Source organism: Sebastes fasciatus, chromosome 9, assembly GCF_043250625.1.
Source record: "Sebastes fasciatus isolate fSebFas1 chromosome 9, fSebFas1.pri, whole genome shotgun sequence".
In the NCBI taxonomy this organism is placed as follows: Eukaryota; Metazoa; Chordata; class Actinopteri; order Perciformes; family Sebastidae; genus Sebastes; species Sebastes fasciatus.
In genome coordinates, this window is record NC_133803.1 from 22,820,203 (window position 1) to 22,841,866 (window position 21,664).

Genomic DNA, 21,664 nt, shown 5'->3' on the forward strand with positions numbered 1-21,664 from the left:
ATTATGTTATTATATATACATTATTATAATATATATATTATAATAATAATAATATATATATGTCTATAGTGATAATAAGATAATAGCACACAGCTTTTTTTTTCTGTATAGTGTATCATATTTTATTAATGGATCATATAATTTATGTCAAATCTTAAAGCACCACTGATCTACAGAGTTCACTTTAACAGAGGAATACACACTGTGCTCGCGGGTCACTGAAGAAAATGTTGCCTCAGTGAATGAACTTTATCAGTTTCAGTGTTTTGCCGCTAGATGTCGCTGGCTGGCCGCCATTTTTGATGACGTCACATGTGTAGCAGTTAAAAGCCCGAGGACGGGAGCAGATCCTCGCCGGGTGCGTTGGCGCGCGCCTGTAATCCAAGTCACTGGGAGGCTGAGGCTGGCGGAGCGTTTGAGCTCAGGAGTTCTGAGCTGCAGCGGACTATGCCGATCGGGTGTCCGCACTAAATTCGGTATCGATATGGTGCTCCTGGGGGAGCCCGGGACCACCAGGTTGTCTAAGGAGGGGTGCACCGGCCAAGGTCGGAGACGGAGCAGGCCAAAGCCCCCGTGCCGCTCAGTAGTGGGATCGCGCCTGTGAATAGACGTTGTAGTGCAGCCTGAGTAATACAGCGGGACCCAGTCTTTTAGCACTCTTTCTACTGTTACACCAACAACTGAGACCACACACACGATCCTTACATGTTACAACTGATTCATTTACATCTCTTTAGTCACATGGAAACCTTCACAAACCAGCTGTGTTTGTGTGTCCAACACCACCTCCACCTGGAGGAGAGGAGCAATGACCATCAGTCACCACCTCCACCTGGAGGAGAGAAGCAATGACCATCAGTCACACCAGTCAATGCAGCACCTCCATAAGTATTAACAGAAAAATGTCCTTAAAGTATCAAAGTTAAGCATACTCATTAAGCAGAGAAAATTCTAACTGCATATTATGCTTGGTATATTCAATTTTATTTTTATTAATATTTTTAATATCTTTTAATCATGACTATTTATAGTGCTTCCTGTATTGTAATGTATTATATGTAATGTATTGTTGTTGTTTCTTTTTTCTTACCTGGACCTTGAGTCTGCAATAAAGTTTGAATTGAATTGAATATACTAAACATAATATGCTGTTAGAATTTTCTCTGCCTAATGAGATATGCTTACCTTGGATACTTTAAGGACATTTTTCTGGTAAAACTTATGGAGGCTACTTTTACTGAAGTAATATTTTGGCTGCAGGGCTTTTACTGCAGGTACTGCTGTGTACAGTAATTCGTTAAACAGCTGAGTTATTTTAACCCTCAAATGTAGAAAAGGTGAGAAAACACATATCAGTTGTCCTGGATCAATATCCAGATCTAATCTACTTTTTAATCAATATATCTTGTTTTTACTTATTTTCTTGTTTTTGCCCTCAGTCCTTAACTTATCTAATTCATTCTTTATGGATGATTAAAGATAAGAGACTGAGTAACATTTGAAGAATGAAGCCAACCTTCATACATTTAAGACCATTTACATTACAGCTTTGGCTTGATATTTTGAATTACTTCTGAAAAATAAAAAACCCTCCCGCTTAAGAAAATGACATTAAATAATACACATAAGCAAAATAATGTACACAAGATGCTTCAGTTTTATGTTCCCAACATCATGAACTTGACAGCAACACATTACAGCATGAAAGGTACACAAGTATAATCCATGATCATATTTTCATTTGTGTGTTTGTGACCATAATTAACACATGAGCAAAACTAACAAAATAAATTGTTCACATAATCTCATGTTTGTATTTGACACTTGCAACAGACACATTTAGAGTTCACAATTTCCAGTTTATGGAAGAAGTTTGGTGAGTTACAGCCAGACCATATTCACAAAAATTTACACCACATTTAACAGGGTCCCATCTGAATATGGACAATGACGACAAGACACAGAACACAAACATTTATATAAAATTAAACTGTTGATATATTTATATTTCATAATTTCTAAACTTCTGCAGCAGACTAGATGGGGAGTCAGCGGCCCAACGAAAACGTCGATGACAGTAATCACCTGCAATGATGAGAAAAGTCAGTTAGTTTTATAGGATTTAATACTGTGAGAACAAAACATACCCATGGTTGGCACATAGTAATAATGAATGGGATAGAAACAGTTTAGACCTGCTGCGATTACACAGAAATACATTATAATAATTGTTTTATTTCATAAAGAAGAGATGTATCATTTAACCGATGTTGTAACAATAACAATATACTAGTGAAAAACATTATCCTGCTTGCCACCGAGGTTACAAGTGACTTCTAACTTTGCAAATTTGTCTACAGGCAACATTATAGTGTATTTTGTTGATGGCCAGCTTTACATATGTCAAGGGAGGAATGGGAAAAAAAGCAGTCATAGTGAGCTGGTTAGATGAAGAGTTACTATGGAAATGCAGCATTATATAACTGTCATTTTTTGCACGTGGTTTCTGCTTTGTGGTTCCTCCTAGCCATCCATCAAGGACTGATTAGTCTGTTGGTATCACAAGCAAACAGAGTAAACTAAAACAGAAAAGCAGCAGGTACACCTGTGGCCCTCTGAACTGATGCTGAAAACTAGATGACATGACTGAAAACTAACAAACCAGTTTGGAAAAAGCTGCTCATACTTTTCTGGATTTTTGGTCCAATTCCCAAACTTAGGTTCAAGTGGTTGCCTTTAATGGAAAACACAACACTTCACAAAAAAGGGGGGTTTGAACGCATCACTTTTCAATATGAGTGCCAAAGGGCCCCCTTTTTTAATATTCAGTAGCCCTATGTCACAGCAGAGGGGCACTTACGTTTTTCTTCTAGTCACCCAGTGTTCCTCTGAGTATAATGTGCCTTTATGGTGTGACCTTATAGGGAAAAAGTATATCCTAACTAAATGAATGGAAGAGGTATCAGTTCTGCATAGCCAGTGGGAACTCTTCTACAAAAACAAGGCACTGTGGAGGACCAGGATTTCTATGCCATTATTGGCCACTTACGTGCTTGTATGCGTTTTGCACTTTAGAAGCAACATACATGAAAATAAATTGGGTCTCCATACTTTCCATTACTTTGAGAACATTTCGTAATTCACTCACCTGCGGATGACATGGCATCATATGAAGAGATCCTCGATGCTTCTTGTTCAGACTGAAGGTCCTCTGCTTGGGAAGTGACAGGCATTTCTGCATTTGAGGCCTCCAACATTGGTTCCTTCTTATTTCTCACAGCCCAGTGCATTGACTGTAAACAGATGACCAAATACATCACCAGGCGTTCTCAGTGATATTTTTTGGAAAATCTATTCAAAAGTCAAAACATACAGTTTTAACAGAGTCATTCAAGGCTTGCCAGTCATGAAATGGAATAGTAACTCCACTTCTTCTCCAATGGTCATAATTTTTTCTCTTGGTTTCATTGCATAAAACCTCTTTGGCTTCCTGCAGCTTTTGGAAATCTGCCACTGTCAGAAAGGAAAAAAAATATCAGGGTCTAAAATGGAACAGTATGCTTACCAAATTAAGAGTAATAAAAAACGCTTCTTTGCATGCAGTTGTAAGCTCTACATTAAACATAATTTGCTTTGAAGTCAAGACATCAGAAAGAGCTGTTTGTGGGATAAATAAGTAAGTAATCATTAACAAAGTTAATTCGAATAAAAAGTTGAGTTCACCTTGACTTCATTTTTTACTTCTGGCTGTTTATAATGATAAAAGCAATGGTTCACATATTTACCTGCACTTGGATTGTCTAGGTGTTTGTCTGGGTGACATGCCAAGGCTTTGATCTTGTATTCATTGAGAATCTGTTCAGTCTCCACAGAAAAAAAGATTAAATAAACACAATGTACTTTTGCCAAACTAAATATTTGAAATTCAGTAATCAGTCACTTATTTTGTATTTCTAAGGGACATTAATCACCCACTGTGGTAAACACATTAACATGTACACACATTTCTGTGAGGCCAGACAAACAAATTCAATATCATGAATATGTAAGGGAAATACACCCAATGGTTTTCTGAACCAGGTCTATTTTATATTATTATATTGATCTGTTTATTTTGAGGCCTTCAAATACATTATACTGCTCCTATGACGCAAGTATTGTTCTTAGTGTTGCTACATTTATAATGTAAAGTGATATTGTCATTATCGTTTTTGATGTTGCTATCATGTTCCCATGTTGAAGAAAGAATTATCAAGTACAAATACTACGACACAAGCTTTACCGACAGTGGATGACGCACGACTCCTCTGACATCTTTAGCTGAGGCATCAACAGGTCTCTGTTGGATCAGACTAACCTCTGGAGCATGCATAATTTATTAACCTTATAGTTGAACAACTTACAAGTTGCTGATCGTTGGCCTACATCCAGCATTCAACGTTATCTTTTACTTCTGAACTCTTAAAAACCAGCATGTTTTGGTTTGTAGATCCAAACAACCCTTATTTCAGCCAGCAAATAGGCTGATCCTTATAAACCCACTGCTCAGAACTTACCGACGACAATTCATCACATCCTAATAACCCGTAGTAATCCTCCAAGTCCTCTGGTTTGCAGTTCAAAATAGCCTCCATCAAAACCTGTTGAAATGTGTCTGGTTTCTTGTCACGCAGCAGCTTGAATATCTGCTCTCCTGGATCACAGATGTACCTTTTAATGGTTGCTGAAGGGCTCCCCCTGCTGCTGCTGCTGCTGCTGCTGTGGGTCACTCACTGACAAACTTGATGTTGTTATTATTTTATCAGATTAAGTTATTAATGTTGAAACTGCCTAATAGTAAAATTATCAATGGAGGTTTCTCCTGAGTTGTGGGGAAAATTCCGCGTCCCTTTTCACCATATGACGTATGCTGCATTCAAGTGTCTAAACTAAAGCTCCACACTCAGCTCGTAATTTCGAGCATTCATTGGATCATGGAATAAAGGCAAAGGTAGCCTATAACATAATATTTTACTCTGTGATAAAAAATCATGTGTTTGATGAGTGGGCTACATATCTTGTGATATAATGAAAAAGGAAAAAGTTTGCAGGAGGCATTAAGGTTGTAATTAACGAGTATCAACGTGTTCAGATAGATAGATAGATAGTAACTTTATTGATCCCGAGGGATATTTAAGTTTCCAGCATCACAGTTCCATAGAGCAAAACATGTTAGTAAAAAGTCAGTAAAAAAGTTAGTAGTGCAAAGTACAAAGATATAATACCAGATATAAAAATACAAGGAGATGAAGAAAAACTGTTAAAACTGAATATAGTGCAGGGTAACAGCTGAGATACACGACTATTAAAAAAGTGAATATAGTGCAGAAGAGACTGTTAAAAATGATTATAGTGCAGGGTAACTCCAGTAGCAAAAAAAGTAAAATATCTGAAAGGCCCTGAATGCAGCACATATTTTGTTATGGTTTTACGTCATTGACGTAAAAAGGGGACGTTCCAGCCGTCGTCTACTGGTGGAGGATACATCACAACTATTAAAAAAAGTGAGTATAGTGCAGAAGAGACTGTTAAAAATGAATATATAGTGCAAGGTAACTCCAGGAGCTTAGTCTCTGAAAGTGAACTGTATGCATTATTATCTGTCCTGCAGACCGCCCTCCTTTGTTCATGTACTGTAATACAAAAGTTGTAAAATATTTTATTGACATGGCTCACATGCAGAAGAGACTGTTAAAAAGTAGTATAGTGCAGGGTAACTCCAGTAACTTAGTCTATAATATAAAATAATACAAAAGTTGTAAAATATTTTATTGACATGGCTCACATGCTATTTACATTTGACGTCTGCGTTTTACTCACAACTTTGCGTGGACAAGTGAAACCTAGGTTTAATGTGTTTCATTCTGAGTTTCTTTCTTACATAAAAGCCCTTAAAGTCATGAAAAACAAAAATGCATTGAAACTTCTTAGCATAACAGAAGAATATGAATTACAGGTACAGCCCTAGCCCTTAATTTAATTTATTATTATTTTCATGTATAATTTTACACATTTTATTTGTTCTTGTTCTGTATGCACCTTGTCCTTTTACTTGAATGCAATGATCTATAAGCCATGTTGTTTGTAAATTTGAATTTGTTTAATAAAATAAAAAAAATGCTAACAATCTTCTGAATTTAAAAAAACAAATTCTAAACCCATTCTAAACCCCCCCCAAAAAAAACTTTGCATGGTCATGAGTGCTTACTTTTGATTTACAAAAAAAGTGAAATATCTGGAAGGCCCTGAATGCAGCACATATTTTGTTATGGTTTTACGTCATCGACGTAAAAAGGGGGCCGTTCCAGCCATCGTCTACTGGTGGAGGATACGTCACGTGCTCTTATGCAAATGAGCCAGCTGTCCTCGAGACGAAGGATCTGCTCAACGGCTCTGCGGGCTCCAAGATGGCGGACGAGGAGACGAGTCTCGGAGCGGCCTCTTCAGGCGCCTCCGGTCCGGAAGAACCGGCCAGGAAACGGTCCAAGATCAGCCCGGTAGCTGACCGAGGAGCCAAAGTAGCTAAAGAAGATGAATTATCGAGCGTGTCGGGGCCTAAAGAGAGCCGGGAGACGGCGGTAGATGGTACGCAGCGAGCAGCGGCGGAGGAGGAAGCAGAGCCGGCGGTGGAGATGGAGGAGGAGGAGGAGGAGGAGGAGGAGGCCTCGGCGGAGACAGACGGAGACAACAATGAGCCGCTGCTCTCAGAGACACACAGACCGGTAGTTAGACTAGACGACCGCGCTGTACCGGGGACAACCGAGCAGGAGGAGGCTGGTATGTAAAGAGCCGGGACTCATTGTGCTTGTTTTACGTCACTTAACCGGCGCGTTAGACACAATGTAACAGTTGACGTCACTTTCTACGTCACTCAACCGGCGAGTTAGACACAGAATGTAACAGTTAACGTCACTTCTTACGTCACTTAACCGGCGAGTTTCTGTGACGCATCTTGTGGGAATTTCACGACACTGACTAATTCCTTCACGGCACTAAACTTTGATAGCCACTTTACGGTTTACATCTCTTTCCCGACTATCGTTCACTTAAAGGTCCCATGTTATAAAAGAAGTGAGATTTTCATGTTTCTTTTGTTATTATAAAGCAGACTTAAGTCCTATTTAAAATATATAATATAACACACAGTACACATGAACTGAATGGACTGTGATGTTGTTCAATATGCTGCCTTCCACTGTGTTATTGTCTGAAATATATTAATTATTTCTTTTTTAAGATATTTTTGAGAGTTCTTTTAACATGGTCATGGAGCATATATACTCTATACTTGTATTGTTCCTATGCAGAGGGTAGTTTAGTTTATTTATTGACTACACTGAGGGCGTTTTATATTTTAATAATTTATTTATTTATTGTGTTGAGTTGAATGTGCTACCTATTTTGTACTGTAATTACCTTGTGCCTTTTCTACCTTTTTTCTTTTCTTAAAGCTGACTCGGTGTAAACTGCTCAGAATTCCAATGTACACAGGTGCAAATGGCCAATAAAACTCTTGAATCTAAATACTGTGAAAGTATCGAAACACTCAATCCACAGGGAAATACACACAGCCCGTATTCAGAAACTCTGCATTTGAAACAAGCCGTCAGGATTTCTGCCCATTCGTGATGTCACAAATCGACATATATATTTAGACCTTTTGACATAATTTTAAACGTAAACCTTCTAAATGTGTCCCAGTTTATTCCTGGTTGCAGTGTATGTGAATGTCATCAGCTCACAGGAAGTACACATGGACCCAAGCTGTTGCCTAGCAATGCAGTTCTGTTGCATTTCGTCGCAATTCCTTCAAAATGCGCTAAAACGGAGCGTTTCAGACAGAGGATAAATACAGGCTTAGTCAGGCCGACGGTATGAGGAAAATAAAGTTTTTTTTGAACATTACAGCATGTAAACATGTTCTAGTAGAAACGCAAAATACAAGTATGAACCTGAAAATGAGCACGATATGGGACCTCTACGTTAACCGTACCATAATGAGGTTGTTGCCATGGATATTGGTTGTAAATGGTCATCGTGGTTATTGGAGATAGACGCCACTTATCTTTAGTTATATTTGTTAATTTTACAAACTTCTCTCTACTCAGATTTCCTTGGACATGACGATCTCCCCTCCAACGGTCTGGCTGTCACGCCGGACCACAACAACGATGACGACGACAGATCCTCACATGCAAGCTCCAGCGACTGGACACCTCAACCGCAAATAGGTAACTTAAGAGAATTTGAGTAGCATTTGGCAAAAATAGTATGCTGATAGTATGCCTATAGTAAGAAGAAAACAGTTAAAACTACCTACCTTATAATTGCAGGCAGTGACACAGCATATACATTGTGGAATACAAGTCATACTGAGATGTTGTGTTCTCGGCCAGGTTCCTACAGTTTCATCCAGCAACACATCAGAGAGACCGATCCGAGGACCATTCTGAGGGACTTGCTGCCTGAGACTGTACTCCCACCAGATTTAGACGACATGACATTGTGGCAGATCATCATCAACATCTCGGAACCTCCGAAAAGAAAGAAGCGGAAAGATATCAACACCTTAGAAGATGTGGTCAGGCTACTCCATGAAAGTAGAAGGATCCTTGTGCTGACTGGTGCTGGGGTATGCATTTACAGTAATATTATACAGTGGTACTGTTTGAATTACCATTTGTCTGAGTGAATACATACAGTAGTACCAATGTTCATGATATTAAGTCAGAATGCCTGTGCGTTTTTTTTTTTCTGTAGGTGTCCGTTTCATGTGGAATACCAGACTTTCGCTCCAGAGATGGAATTTATGCACGACTAGCTGTAGATTTTCCTGATCTTCCAGACCCTCAAGCTATGTTTGACATTGAATACTTCAGACGGGACCCAAGACCCTTTTTCAAGTTTGCTAAGGTTTGTTCATTTTGTCCACTTGCTTTTGTGCAAATCAAAGTTGCTAACAATGCATAAAACATGATTTGATCACCCCCCAACTAAGAACCTGATGTAATAAGATAGTAAACTTTGTTAAAATGATGTATTAAAAATTAAACATTCTCACATAAAACTCTGCAAGGTGCTACATAGATGATATGCATAAATACAGAAGTCACTCACAGTCAAAGAAGAAGTCACCTGCAGTCATGAGGTTGAACTTTTCCATAGGCTACTGGGCTGCATTTATATTCATTTGGTGTTAAAAGGTCCAATTTGTGTTCCAAGACTTAGCTTATCTGGGTAATATTCACGATTTATAGCAAGCTTGGGAGTTGGTCCAAGTGTTGAATGCATCCTCTTTGTTACAGGAGATCTACCCTGGTCAGTTCCAGCCTTCACCCTGTCACAAATTCATATCTATGCTGGATAAGCAGGGGAAGCTGCTGCGCAATTACACACAAAACATTGATACCTTAGAACAAGTGGCTGGAGTTCAGCGGATTATCCAGTGTCATGGTAAGTGATACAGCTAATAGATGGATCTTGCTTATTTGTTATATAGTTCTGTCCATGGTATTGGTGAAAATCATCATTAACTTTAATTTCAGGGTCGTTTGCAACTGCTTCCTGTCTCGTCTGTAAACACAAAGTGGATTGTGAAGCTATAAGGGAAGACATCTTTAACCAGGTATTTATAGCAGTCGATACTCAATCTTTGCAATGACAACTACAGAACTATAAAAGAACAACCTGATGCTAGCACGGCTGTCAAGATTTAGGTTAACATTTTTTTTAGACTGCATTTAAAGCTACAGTTGGTAACTATAATGAAAATCACTTTTGTCGTTTTTGCTCAAGCTGTCACCATATCCTGACAGTAGTACACGTACATGTTTTAAAATGTGATATGGTTTTCAGCTTCAACACTCCTTTAAGAATATCTTGTTATAATGCTAATAACATAAATTCATCCTGTAGGTTGTCCCTCGTTGTCCACGGTGTCCAGATATTCCCCTGGCCATCATGAAACCTGACATTGTCTTCTTTGGAGAGAATCTTCCAGAAATGTTCCACAGAGCTATGAAGCAAGATAAAGATGAGGTGGACCTCTTGATTGTCATTGGCTCTTCACTCAAAGTCCGACCAGTTGCCCTCATCCCAAGTATGTTTTGTTCAGATGAATGGATTTCTGTTTTCTTTAAGATGTACGCTATAACCAATATGTTTTTATCGTGTCTGCCTGCAATGAATCCAAACATACAACATGTAACCTTTTTCTCTTTTCTTCATCCCGTCCAGACTCCATTCCTCATGAAGTGCCTCAGGTCCTGATCAATAGAGAGCAGCTGCCTCACCTCAACTTTGACGTTGAGCTACTTGGGGACTGCGATGTCATTGTCAACGAGCTCTGTCATCGGTTGAGTGGGAACTTTGAGCAGCTCTGCTTCAACACTGTAAGACTCACTGAGACCACAGAGAAACCCCCTCGGCTACCAGAACAGCCACCAAGTGAGGCATTGCCTGCTTCCAGTGATGCAGCTCAGGAGGAGCAGAAGCAGCACAGTACAGACTCAGTAACTAAGCCTTCAGAGGAGACAGAAAATCTGAATTTCACAGACACTGCTGGTAATAATGTTCCACCTCCAGAGCCTTGTCCAAATGCGCAGTGTCCCAGTGAAGAGACGGCTGAGCCTTCCGAGTTACCAGCAGAAGACGCACCAAAAGAGGAGGCCGCTGAAGTAAAGAGCCAAACCTCCAACCTTGAATTTCGTAGACGATGCTGGATGAGTCGAATCAACAGAAGTCCAATCAGCAAACGCCTTGAGAGTAAGCTTTAGACTATGGTAGACCAAACAACACTGTTTACTATAATTAACAAGTGTGTGTGTTTTTATCATTATAAATATATTTTATATTTCGATGTATTTGAAAGTGAGGCATCATGTGTTTAAACACGTGCTAACCAATTCATCCTACTAATTAGATATTTCCTCAACAATAGATTATTTTTTTCCCCCATGCAGCAGGAAAATACATGTTAATCCACATAATTATAAATTCTTTAAAATCTTCTTCAGATATTGATTTCAGCACTGTAAATTGTTTGTGTTGTTTCCCACAGCAGGCCAGTACCTGTTTCAAACACCAAATCACTATATCTTCCATGGGGCTGAGGTTTACTCCGACTCTGAAGATGAGACGTCGAGCTCCTGCGGGAGTGACAGTGACGAGTCTGAATGCAGTGCAGATGGGGTGGAAGACGACAGCGAGCCGGAGGCAGCCGACACACTAGCAGCGGATGGAGAGACAAGCCTCAGAGACACAATACAACACACTTTAGCCAATGAGGCCACGTCAAGTGTGCAGACAGACAATACTTCTGAAAAGACTCAGAGCACCACGCCGCTTTAAATGTAAAGTACCCTGTCGACAAAGCACTAATTGTCTTTTTTATATATATATATATGTTTCGTATATTTTTGACTCATCAACCTTACTATTATTTTTCATAAAGTTGAAATTGCGTGACAACTTTGTGTGAATATGCAGCAATTTTTTTTATTTTATTTTTTTTTATGTGCCCAGTTTGGTCACATGCATTGTGTCTGAAACATCATACTGTATACTACTTACTAAACAGATTGCAGTAGCTTTTTTCTTTTTAGGATTTCTTTCCATGTGCTCATCGAATTTTCATTCACATTTTGAGAAATTCTTCTTCTGATACATCCACTGCAGCGTACTGTGAATGCAACACTAGATTAAGCTTTAATTCCTAAATTTCAGTCATTATAAAAGCAAAGACTTCATACAGTATGTCTCAGTCCATAGTGTGAAGTCAGCTGTGGTCTTTGTTGTGTTTTAGAGGTGGTTCATGTTACCATTGGGAAACATGTAAATATATACAAGCCTACTGTCTGTGTAGTGGGGTACTATGAGTTTCAGACACATACATAAATCTTCAGATGGTTTACTTGAACACATTGTCTAACTTGCAATATAAATGTTCAGCTCTGCCCTTTCATGAGGGTAAATGCTAGAAAAAAAAGAACAGTACTCTTTAATTTTAGACCAAAGAACACTTTATCAACACGCTCCTATGTTGTCATAAGCTTTGTATGTTTAACCTGTCATTTAAATCTTGGAAAAAATATAACTATTGAAAAGGTGTTCCTTCCGACATGTGGCAGCTACTTTTTATGGTCAAGCCTTTTATTTTTATACTCTGATGTGAGACATACTCATCAAAGAGTAGATGATAGTTATACAAAGTTATACTAAGTTGTAATATTAAGCCTTAGGAATATATTCAATGAGTTCACATTGAAAAAAATGGCACTTTTTTTCCTTTCTTATAAAAAGCGGTTTTGTTGCCCATGTCACTTTTCATAGAATATAGAGTTAAAGACATTCATTATACAGAGGGAGTCTACTGCCTGTAAAGATTAAGTGTTGGGTAAATAGACATATTTGAGCCAATGTGTTGGATAAAGGTATACTCTCTACACCAACATAGTTCACATTTTCAAGATAATGTTTTGTTTACGGTTTAAGGAGTTGTTTTTTTACATCCTTATAGTTGTTATCTATTCTGCGGGTTCTCAGTAAAAAAAAGAAAAGAATGAAAAACACTGACAATTTCTGTTATTTCATACTCACTCCAGCCAGCCAGGTGTTGTTTACATCAACATCTTCACAACCTGGTGACTAGTGGAGCCACCTAGAGGCCTCTGAGCTCAGCCTGCCAGTTCCTCATTCCTCTTTATGGGGCTTGAGAGGGCTTCCACGATCATTTCAACATTATAGTCTGAGAAAAGGGCCTTTTATAACAGCAAAACAGTGCAATATGTCAGGATTTATCTTTAGCAGAGTGTGGATAAAGCCTGGGGGGATGTTTTGTGTGTTTGTTAGTGGAGTACCATTACTAACCCTTCCTGGTTCTGCACATGAGCAGTATGTATCATTTAGTTATAATATCAAGATAATCTATCTGTTAACAGTCGGTTCTTTCATATTTAGACTTTAAAATACTTGTACACGGTCCCACTTGACTATAACGTTACCATAAATCCTGCTTCTTTATTTAGCTGAAGTCTTTTAGAACTACATTTCCCTGTTTTCTTTTTTTTTCAACTGTCCCGTAATACGGCATGTCGTAAAAATTCTGTTAACAGTAGTGATGGGAATTCCGTCTCTTTTTATTGAGCCAGATCATTTGGCTCAGCTCAACAAGAAGAGCCGGCTCTTTCGGCTCCCAAACGGCTTTTCATTTTACCACTTCTGCCTTTTTATAATTCAGCCAAATTTAGAGCTGTTTTGACTTATGATTAGTATTGGTGCGCATATATCACTTAAATTATTCAATATAATTATACTAAACCTTATAATTTCCAGAATACCATAATTTTACATGCTGCTTCGTTTCCGACTGTCACTCATCTTGTCTGCTAATTGCGCACCGTACTCCTCTCTCTCTTTCTCTCCTCCTCTCCCTCCTGCTCTGTACCTGTAGACCATCAGCACGCCGGGTGAATGCTGACATGTAGTGTAAAGTGCTTTGAGTGGTAGGAAGACTAGAAAAGCACTATATAAATGCAAGTCCATTCACCATCTTATGGTACACTTAAAAGGACTGTTTGTAACTTTTTAAGCGTATAAATGTACCGGGTCGGGACACGTGCGTGCTCGCATATGCGCGCTCGCGTGTGGCCAGCGTCCCCGCTCCTCTGCCTGCCTGCCTTCACTCACAGCGTGCGCGTTCTCGCGTACTCGCTCCACCTCTAGACGTGAACGAGCGCTCACTCCACACTGCAGAAGAGTTAGTTAAGCTCTGAGAATATCTAGTGAAAGTACAGTGGACGTTTGTGCAGACATAAATACTGCAGCTCCTCCAGACCAACAGAGGTTTTCCGTGTCTTGTGAAGTGACGGGGCTCCGCAGCGAGACACGTTATCGTCTCGTTACCGACCGGGTGCTGGTGTCTCCCTGCTCACTCTAGCTGCGGGCGGAGGGAGACGAGTTTCTCGCTGCGGAGCCCCGCTGCCTCAGCCTGTGCTGAGGCAGGAGAAGCAAACACAGTATCAGCATTGATTCATGGAGAGACCTCCATCTGGTCAGCTAACATTACTGCCAAGCAGCTGAAATATAGAGTGATATTGTGGTTTTAGCTGACGTGTGTCGCCTCACTGTTTTGAGCGATGCTCGTTCATGTCTATATAGAGCGAGCAAGCGCGAGCCCGACGCTGACTTTCGTTGACTTAATGGCCACAGGTGTCGCTGTTAACAAGCAATTCTGAAAGATACAAATAGTCCCTTTAAAAGAGCCGGCTCTTTGAACCTGCTCGTTCATAACCGACACATCTCTAGATGATAGCTAACCAACTGTCCTGTAATACGGCATGTCGTAAAGATTCAGTTAACAGTTGAACCGAGATGGACACCACCGGAGACGCCTGACAGTTTGTTGTCTTTACATCTTTACCAGACATGTTTCTGGGTTGACTTCAGGCTTCAAGCACACAGGACCGGTTGTGAACATGGAGGCGATGGAAGATGACAGTTTGGACCTAAAAGACGATCACAACCACAACTACTGTGCGAGCAGCAGCAGCAGCAGCAGCAGCAAGGTCCGCTCGTTTCTGAGCAGCCAGCTGGCGGAGGTAACCACGGTACCGGTACCGGGAGGAGGAGAACCGGGGACTCGACGGGGGAAGCTGATGTGGACCGGCAGCAGCAGCAGCAGCACCGCGGGGTCAAAGTTCATGGACTCGGATTCAGGCAGTGAGAGCAGCGAAGTCAGCGAGACTGACTGCACGGCTCCTCCAGCCGCTGCTGAGGGCAAATTCACCCTCGACTCTACTTCCAAGTTCCGTAAGTACAACATGATAAAGAGCAGACAGTGTCACACAGCTGCAGGCCTGACATCCTGCAGTCACTCTGCACATCGGCCTGCTGCAATAGCACTAATCATGTGTAGACTGATGCTCCTGGTAGAAGACAGTCGCTCTTGTTAGGCCTGATGGTTTTGATCACAGTCATGTTGCTGACCAGTTGTCCTCTTTCTCACTCAGTTCTGAATGCAATGGCTGTAGAAGACTACCGGAAAAACCACTGGCCAAACCTGGAGAAGGCAATAGACCGTCTGCTGATTCAGAATCCCACAGACCACATCTCTGTGTCTTATGCACAGATATACAGGTAAGATAGGTAAACACACACCTGAGCGAGGGCCAGATTTTCTCACTGATTTATGTTGCCTCAAGGATGCCCTATACATTATGCCATGTGCATCACAGGTAATGCTGGATTTATTATTATTATTTTCCTTTTCATTAAAACCAGGTTAGTCCCATTGAGATCAAAGATCTCTTTTACAAAGGGAGACCGTGGCCAAGATAGCAGCAAGACAGTTTTAGTGAAAGTGACAGACAACACATAAATTAACAACTTTAAAGGGACTGTTTGTAAGAATCAGAAATGCTTGTTAACAGCGACACCGTTAAGTCAATGAAAGTCAGCGTCGGGCTCGCGCTTGTGCTCGCTCTACATAGACATGAACGAGCATCGCTCAAAACAGTGAGGCGACACACATCAGCTAAAACCACAATATCACTCTATATTTCACCTGCTTGGCAGTAATATTAGCTGACCAGACGAAGGTCTCTCCATGAATCACTGCTGATCCTAGTGTTGGCATTTCCTGCTTCAGCCTCGCGGCCGGAGGGAACAGAGGAGACACCGGAGTTTTGGTCGGAGACGATAACGTTTCTCGCTGCGGAGCCCCGTCACTTCACAAGACACGGAAAACCTCTGTTGGTCTGGAGGAGCTGCAGCATTTATTTCTAGATATTCTCAGAGCTAAACTAACTATTCGGCAGTGTGTAGTGTGCACGCATGCACGTGAGGTGGAGTGAGCTGAGTGAATGCAAGCAGGCAGAGTACAGCAGAGACTCCGGCCCTGGAGACCAAAGCTACGGTCTCCCCCGCGTCCTCCGACCGCGGCCAACACTGTTTAACAGACAGGCTTCACTAGATATAACTTTGCGGTTTTGGTGCTTCCGTGTAGTTTGTGTTGGAGTCTGAGTCTGAACAGCGTAGCCACACGCGACATGCATTTGCGAGCGTGCATGGGACACCAACCCGGGTGATTTATACGTGCAAGAAGTTACAAACAGTCCCTTTTAAAACTTGCTCATACAAAACACTTGCACACAGACAACCTGGACTGCAGCGATTTCCCCAGAGCCTTAAACTCATTCAAGGTAACTAAGTTTTGAAGTTGAAGATCAGATTGTACATTATTCCAAGCAGTAGTTGCCGAAAACCTAAAAGCTTTCTTTCCCAATTCAGTTCGTGCTTTGGGGACAACAAATTGCAAAATGTCCATAGAACGAAGATTATGACTTCCAGTTTTCCTTTTTAAAAGTGAAGACAAGTTACATTTCTTTACCGGTCTGAGTTTCTCTGCTTTGTTTTCCTAGTTACGTCTACAAGTGTGTCTGTCAGCAGCACTCTGAGCTGCTCTACAATGATTTGACGTTAAAAATAACAAATCATCTGCAGCAGGTTTCTACCCATCTACAAGTAAGCAAATCCAAATACAAGGGAATTATTATATAAAGCACATAAATAAACTATGAAATGACTAATACTTTTATTCTTGTTTTCCAGGCCAGCCCACCTGAGGACTTCATTGAGAACTTTAATGTTGCGCTGACGCAATACACAGCTTCTCTTCAATGTATAGTTCCTGTATTTATGTACTTGGTAGGCATCTTTTTTTTTTCTGTCAAATATCTTGGACTATTAAAGGGACTTTAACTGTAACTTCTTACAGGTATAAATCACCCGGGTCGGTGTCCCATGCGCGCTCGCGTGTGGCTACGCTGTTTAGACAAGACTCCAACATAAACTACACCAAGCACAAAACCTCAAAGTTATATCTAGTGAAGCCCGTCTTGCAAAACAGTGTTGGCCGTGGTCGGAGGACGCAGGGGAGACTGTAGCTTTGTTCTCCAGGGCCGGAGTCTCTGCTGTACTCTGCTCCGCTGCCTGCTTGCCTTCACTCACAGCTCGCTCCACCTCACGTGCATGCGCGCACACTACACACTGCAGAAGACTTCGTAGCTCTGAGAATATCTAGTGAATGTACAGTGGACGTTTGTGCAGAAATAAATCATGCAGCTCCTCCAGACCGACAGAGGTTTTCCGTGTCTTGTGAAGTGACGGGGCTCCGCAGCGAGAAACGTTATTGTGTCCGACCGGGTGCCGGTGTCTCCCTCCGGCCGCTGTCGTGAGGCTGAAGCAGAAAAAGCGAACACTAGGATCAGCAGTGATTCATGGAGAGACCTTCGTCTGGTCAGCTAACATTACTGCCAAGCAGCTGAAATATAGAGTGATATTGTGGTTTTAGCTGACGTATGTCGCCTCACTGTTTTGAGCGATGCTCGTTCATGTCTATTTAGAGCGAGCACAAGCGCGAGCCCGACGCTGACTTTCGTTGTCTTAACGGCCACGGGTGTCGCTGTTAACAAGCATTTCTGATTCTTACAAACAGTCCCTTTTAAGTGAAATTTATTCATTCCGTGCAACAGAAGTATAGTCTTGTGCTACGGCATAACTCTTTTTCTCAATTGTTTTTCATGTTCAATGTTTTCAGAACAAGTTCTACATCGAGTCAAAGCTGAACAGAGACCTCAGAGAGGATCTGATGAAGCTGTTTGCCGATCACGTCGCAGAAATACATGTGAACACACTGATGCGTGAGTGCATTGCTTCATTTGAAGCCCTGATGGCTATCATGATGTTTGTGAACAAAATGTATAATCTACATTTGGCTAAATCGAGGGGCAGATGTTTTATCTCAGCCCATTGTGCTCTCTTATCCTCGAAAGTGCAGGATTTTTGATTCAGGACGTGGGAACTGCACCTACAGAAGACTTAATTCTTCACTAACACACACGACTTCTGAAATATTTGTGTTTTTTAATTGATTCTTTTCTTGTTCATGTTCAGCTCTTCTCATCAAAGCTCATTCCATGCCGTTTCAAGTGCAGCCATCTACAATGGCCAGCGTGGTTAAAGGCCTCTACAGCCTCCGACCAGGTGAGCTATGTTCATTGTTATTATTGAGGGTTGTATTGTCTGCTTAAGTGTTATTTATAGGGATGCACCAATACCGGATCGGATATCGGAACAATACTGACTCAAATAGCTGGATCGGGTATCGATATATACAAAGTAAATTATATACTGGAATTTTTAAGTTTTGATCAATTTGTTGCTGCATTAAAAAGGTTTTGTTGTTAATTTTTAAGACTTTTTTTACCAAGTTGCAGGTGTAAGATTTATTATTTTAATACAATTCAGTATTAATTTGTTACATTTTGTTTTACAAAGTTAGGAAAGTAATGCTTAAGTCAAGCCTGATCCAGTCACTTCCATACAGTGAGGCATGCAGTTTATTAATTAAACACTGGTATCTGATCGGTACTCGGTATCGATACCCAAAGCCCAGGTATCTCTATCAGGACTGAATAAGTAGGAGTGGTGCATCTCTAGTCATGTAATCGCGTTTCTGCTGAAAGCTAGTGTAATCTTTTTGCCTCCACTATAGCAAACAAAACAGAAATATTGGTTTATTTCCTCCGCCTTCAGAATAAGCTGCACTACACGTGTTCCTCTGTTTCAGACTGGGCCCAGTTAGCCCCGGCTCTCTTCTCTGGGTTTATTCCCCAAATCAACCCTCCTGCTGTGGAGTCTCTGCTGCCGGACTACGCCGCTCACGACCAGAAGTTACAGATGGAGCTCTCCATGAACGGATTTCCGCGGTCTGTTTTTCTGACGCATCAGTCTCAGATAGTCCCAGTCTGAACATAAACACAATTTTTTGGGTAAGCGCTTTACTTTAAATCACTGATGTGACGTGTTTTTGTTTTCCAGAGGTGACCAGTCTCGCAAACGGGCCAGCGATGACTCCTGATGGCAGCGCCGCCGTCGCCGCCAGATTTGTTGCAGAACTATTACTGTGCCTCCTACATCTTTATCACAAGTTGGCTCACTGCACTTGGTACAATGTTGACAATGTGTCAGTTTCATCTCCCTCGACTCAAGGTCACAAAACACTGTGAACAACAAAGAGAACATGATGTTGGGTTGTTGAGCAGAAGCTTAATCTTACTGCACTAAAAAGAAAAAGCACACAGACTTCCATTATGGTGCTTCCCTCTGTGATAATGATGCATCCAGCTTCAGTATTTGTGGGATGCTGCTGTGTGCGCTGAGATTGGTTTCGTCATGTTCTCCTCATTTGAAGAGTGCCTTCATGGTGCCTTCTGATCGGATATCCTAACGAGGGATAGGCTGATGATGGGTATTTCATTCCTAACCTTTAACATGGAAGTGTCTTTTTGATAGACTGGGCTAATCAACACTTTCTATTGCTGCTAATAAAACTGTCCATGTGATAATACTACAACTCCCTCAGTTTCACCCACTGTGTCAGTAACCCAGTGGCTTGACTCAACACAAATGAGTGTGGAAAGAAATGAGAGCAAGGGGAACTAAGTCATTGACTCAACTATGATTCTCTTCTTCATGTTGCCTTTACTGTGTTGGTAAACCGGATTGTATTTTCCTGTTACGCCAAAGAGGATTTTTTTCTTTTTATATATATAATGCATTGGATTCAAGCTGACATTGTTAATGTTGTATACTGTCTGAGTCACTGAGCCATTTAATTTTTTGATACTAGCAAGTTTTGAGCTTTGGTTGACTTGTTTGTTTGTTTGTTTGTTTGTTTGTTGGGCTTGAGTCAAATTTAACTTTAAATATCACCTGTCTGTGTTAGCCTTGCATGTAGGATTGGTAGGGATTGCCATTTAGGACATTACACTGTTTGCCAGACAGCTTAAACAACAACAGAATAGTGTTTGACAATTTCCTAATTTTACTACAGTTTGTTTGACAACTTGCCTAATTCATCCCTAAACTGTAAATACATCAAATCTGATGCATGGATGGCCCGAGTCTGGCGTACTTGTGCATTAAATGTTCCTAACATGTATAGCCTGTTCATGATGTAAATAGTTTTTGGTCTTTGCATAGTGAGTCAGTGTACACTAGCTTTTGTCACAGATGCATTTTTGTTAAATGATTCACATGAATAGTATTTGATACAATGTCTTACACTGTTTTAAGTGTAGACGCTCAGGCTTGCTTTTGGTTTCTGTGAGTCTTGAAAATGGTTCTCGTTGACTTTCAAATAAACTAATTTCATTAATCGTGGGGCACAGAGGTGGTTTTGTTTTTCACTATTCAAGATTTAAAATCTGGGTCTTGACAAATGTCTTTCTCTTCAATAAGTAGGCATTACGATAAACCTGAAGAAGTAGAAGAAAGTCAGACTGACTGCAGATGCCAAACACTGGACGTACTGATTTACTTGCTGAGATATCACTTTCTCTCTAACATGCTGCAAAAAATATCCATGTTGAAAAACAACTGAACAACTGTGAATAAACTTCCACTTGGCTCAAATGCTGTTCCAGAAATATGTTGCAAATAAATCTTTTTTCTAAAACCAATAAAATCCTTGAAGCCAGATGTTTTACCACCTTTTTTTTTACAACACACTAGGGCTGTGTATTGGCAAGAATCTGGCGATACGATACGTATCATGATACAGAGGTTACGATTCAATATATTACTGTAAGCTGGGGGTTCTCAAATTTTTTGGGGCTAGGGACGCTATATAGGGGAGACAATTTTCTAAGGACCCCCTCTTGATCTTAATCTTAACATTTGTACTCTTAGATGCCATGGGAACTATTGGTATTCTAAAACTGTTCAACCTAAATACTACAGACATGTTTCATTGGGAGAAACAGAAACACATTTCAATTTGAATCATGTTAAGATAAGATGAGATCATCCTCTATTAGTCCCACAGCAGAGAAATTTGCAATGTTATTGAATGTTAGTACTAATATATCTTTAAACAGAGGGGAGATTTTATTCAAATTGCATTTGGACTCAACTTGACAGCATTTATAGCCTACATTTCAAGTAATTGATCTTATACCATCTGAGACCCACAATAGACCCATTTTTGTCTTTTTTAGGGGGGTACAGCACTATGTGTCAAGTTGTAGTCATAAATCAGAAGAGCTTAGAACATTATGATCGAAGTATATGATGGCCATTCCCATGCTCTCTTATGTCTCATAAATTGTTGCAGTAATTTTTGGGTTGATACCATTTGTTACTCAGATTTGGTGCTAAATTTAACCAAATCCCTCCAAAATACCACCTTAAGACACCAAGATCTTGAGGAACAAGCTGGCATGACATGGTTGGTACCAGTGGATTCCTTGGGTCTTCTAGTTTCATATGATATCAGTACATTCACTCTAGCTCTAAATCTGCTACAGCCTCTGAAAGACAGTTAAGTCGGTCGGGATCGCGGGTCTCAAAGGGTTAACAGCTTTCAGAAAATGAAAGCTGTAAATAGTCCTAATAAATCCAGATATTTAAACTCACTTATTTAAAGCTGACTTTCAGTGAGTGCTTCAACTTAAAAATAATGAACTTATCGCTGTGTGTCACAATAATCAATCAGAGTTTCTATTGGCCCAAAGCTAACGTGGGAGGGAGTAATGACACAATATGCTCCCCATTTGTAGATATA

At 40.5% G+C, this 21,664-nt stretch overlaps 3 protein-coding genes across 3 annotated transcripts; 2 read left to right on the forward strand and 1 right to left on the reverse strand.

The window, feature by feature from the left end:
- Positions 1-1,838: 1,838 nt before the first annotated feature.
- On the reverse strand, positions 1,839-4,925 carry dnajc12 (DnaJ (Hsp40) homolog, subfamily C, member 12). The gene is made up of 5 exons (XM_074646749.1): positions 4,557-4,925; positions 3,786-3,864; positions 3,374-3,513; positions 3,149-3,293; positions 1,839-2,085 (listed from the first exon to the last, which is right to left on the reverse strand). Exons 1-5 carry the CDS (start codon positions 4,632-4,634, stop codon positions 2,003-2,005), a joined length of 525 nt encoding a protein of 174 aa, XP_074502850.1. The 5' UTR covers positions 4,635-4,925; the 3' UTR covers positions 1,839-2,002.
- A 219-nt stretch (positions 4,926-5,144) lies between these two features.
- On the forward strand, positions 5,145-12,606 carry sirt1 (sirtuin 1). The gene is made up of 9 exons (XM_074646748.1): positions 5,145-6,816; positions 8,148-8,270; positions 8,436-8,671; positions 8,800-8,952; positions 9,345-9,492; positions 9,585-9,664; positions 9,955-10,138; positions 10,276-10,803; positions 11,099-12,606. The coding sequence occupies exons 1-9, from the start codon at positions 6,447-6,449 to the stop codon at positions 11,386-11,388; spliced, it is 2,112 nt and encodes a 703-aa protein (XP_074502849.1). The 5' UTR covers positions 5,145-6,446; the 3' UTR covers positions 11,389-12,606.
- A 1,729-nt stretch (positions 12,607-14,335) lies between these two features.
- Positions 14,336-20,257, forward strand: cacul1 (CDK2 associated cullin domain 1). The gene is made up of 8 exons (XM_074646754.1): positions 14,336-14,847; positions 15,048-15,174; positions 16,458-16,560; positions 16,648-16,743; positions 17,636-17,738; positions 17,992-18,081; positions 18,668-18,806; positions 18,919-20,257. Exons 1-8 carry the CDS (start codon positions 14,514-14,516, stop codon positions 18,956-18,958), a joined length of 1,032 nt encoding a protein of 343 aa, XP_074502855.1. The 5' UTR covers positions 14,336-14,513; the 3' UTR covers positions 18,959-20,257.
- The last annotated feature ends 1,407 nt before the right edge of the window (positions 20,258-21,664 follow it).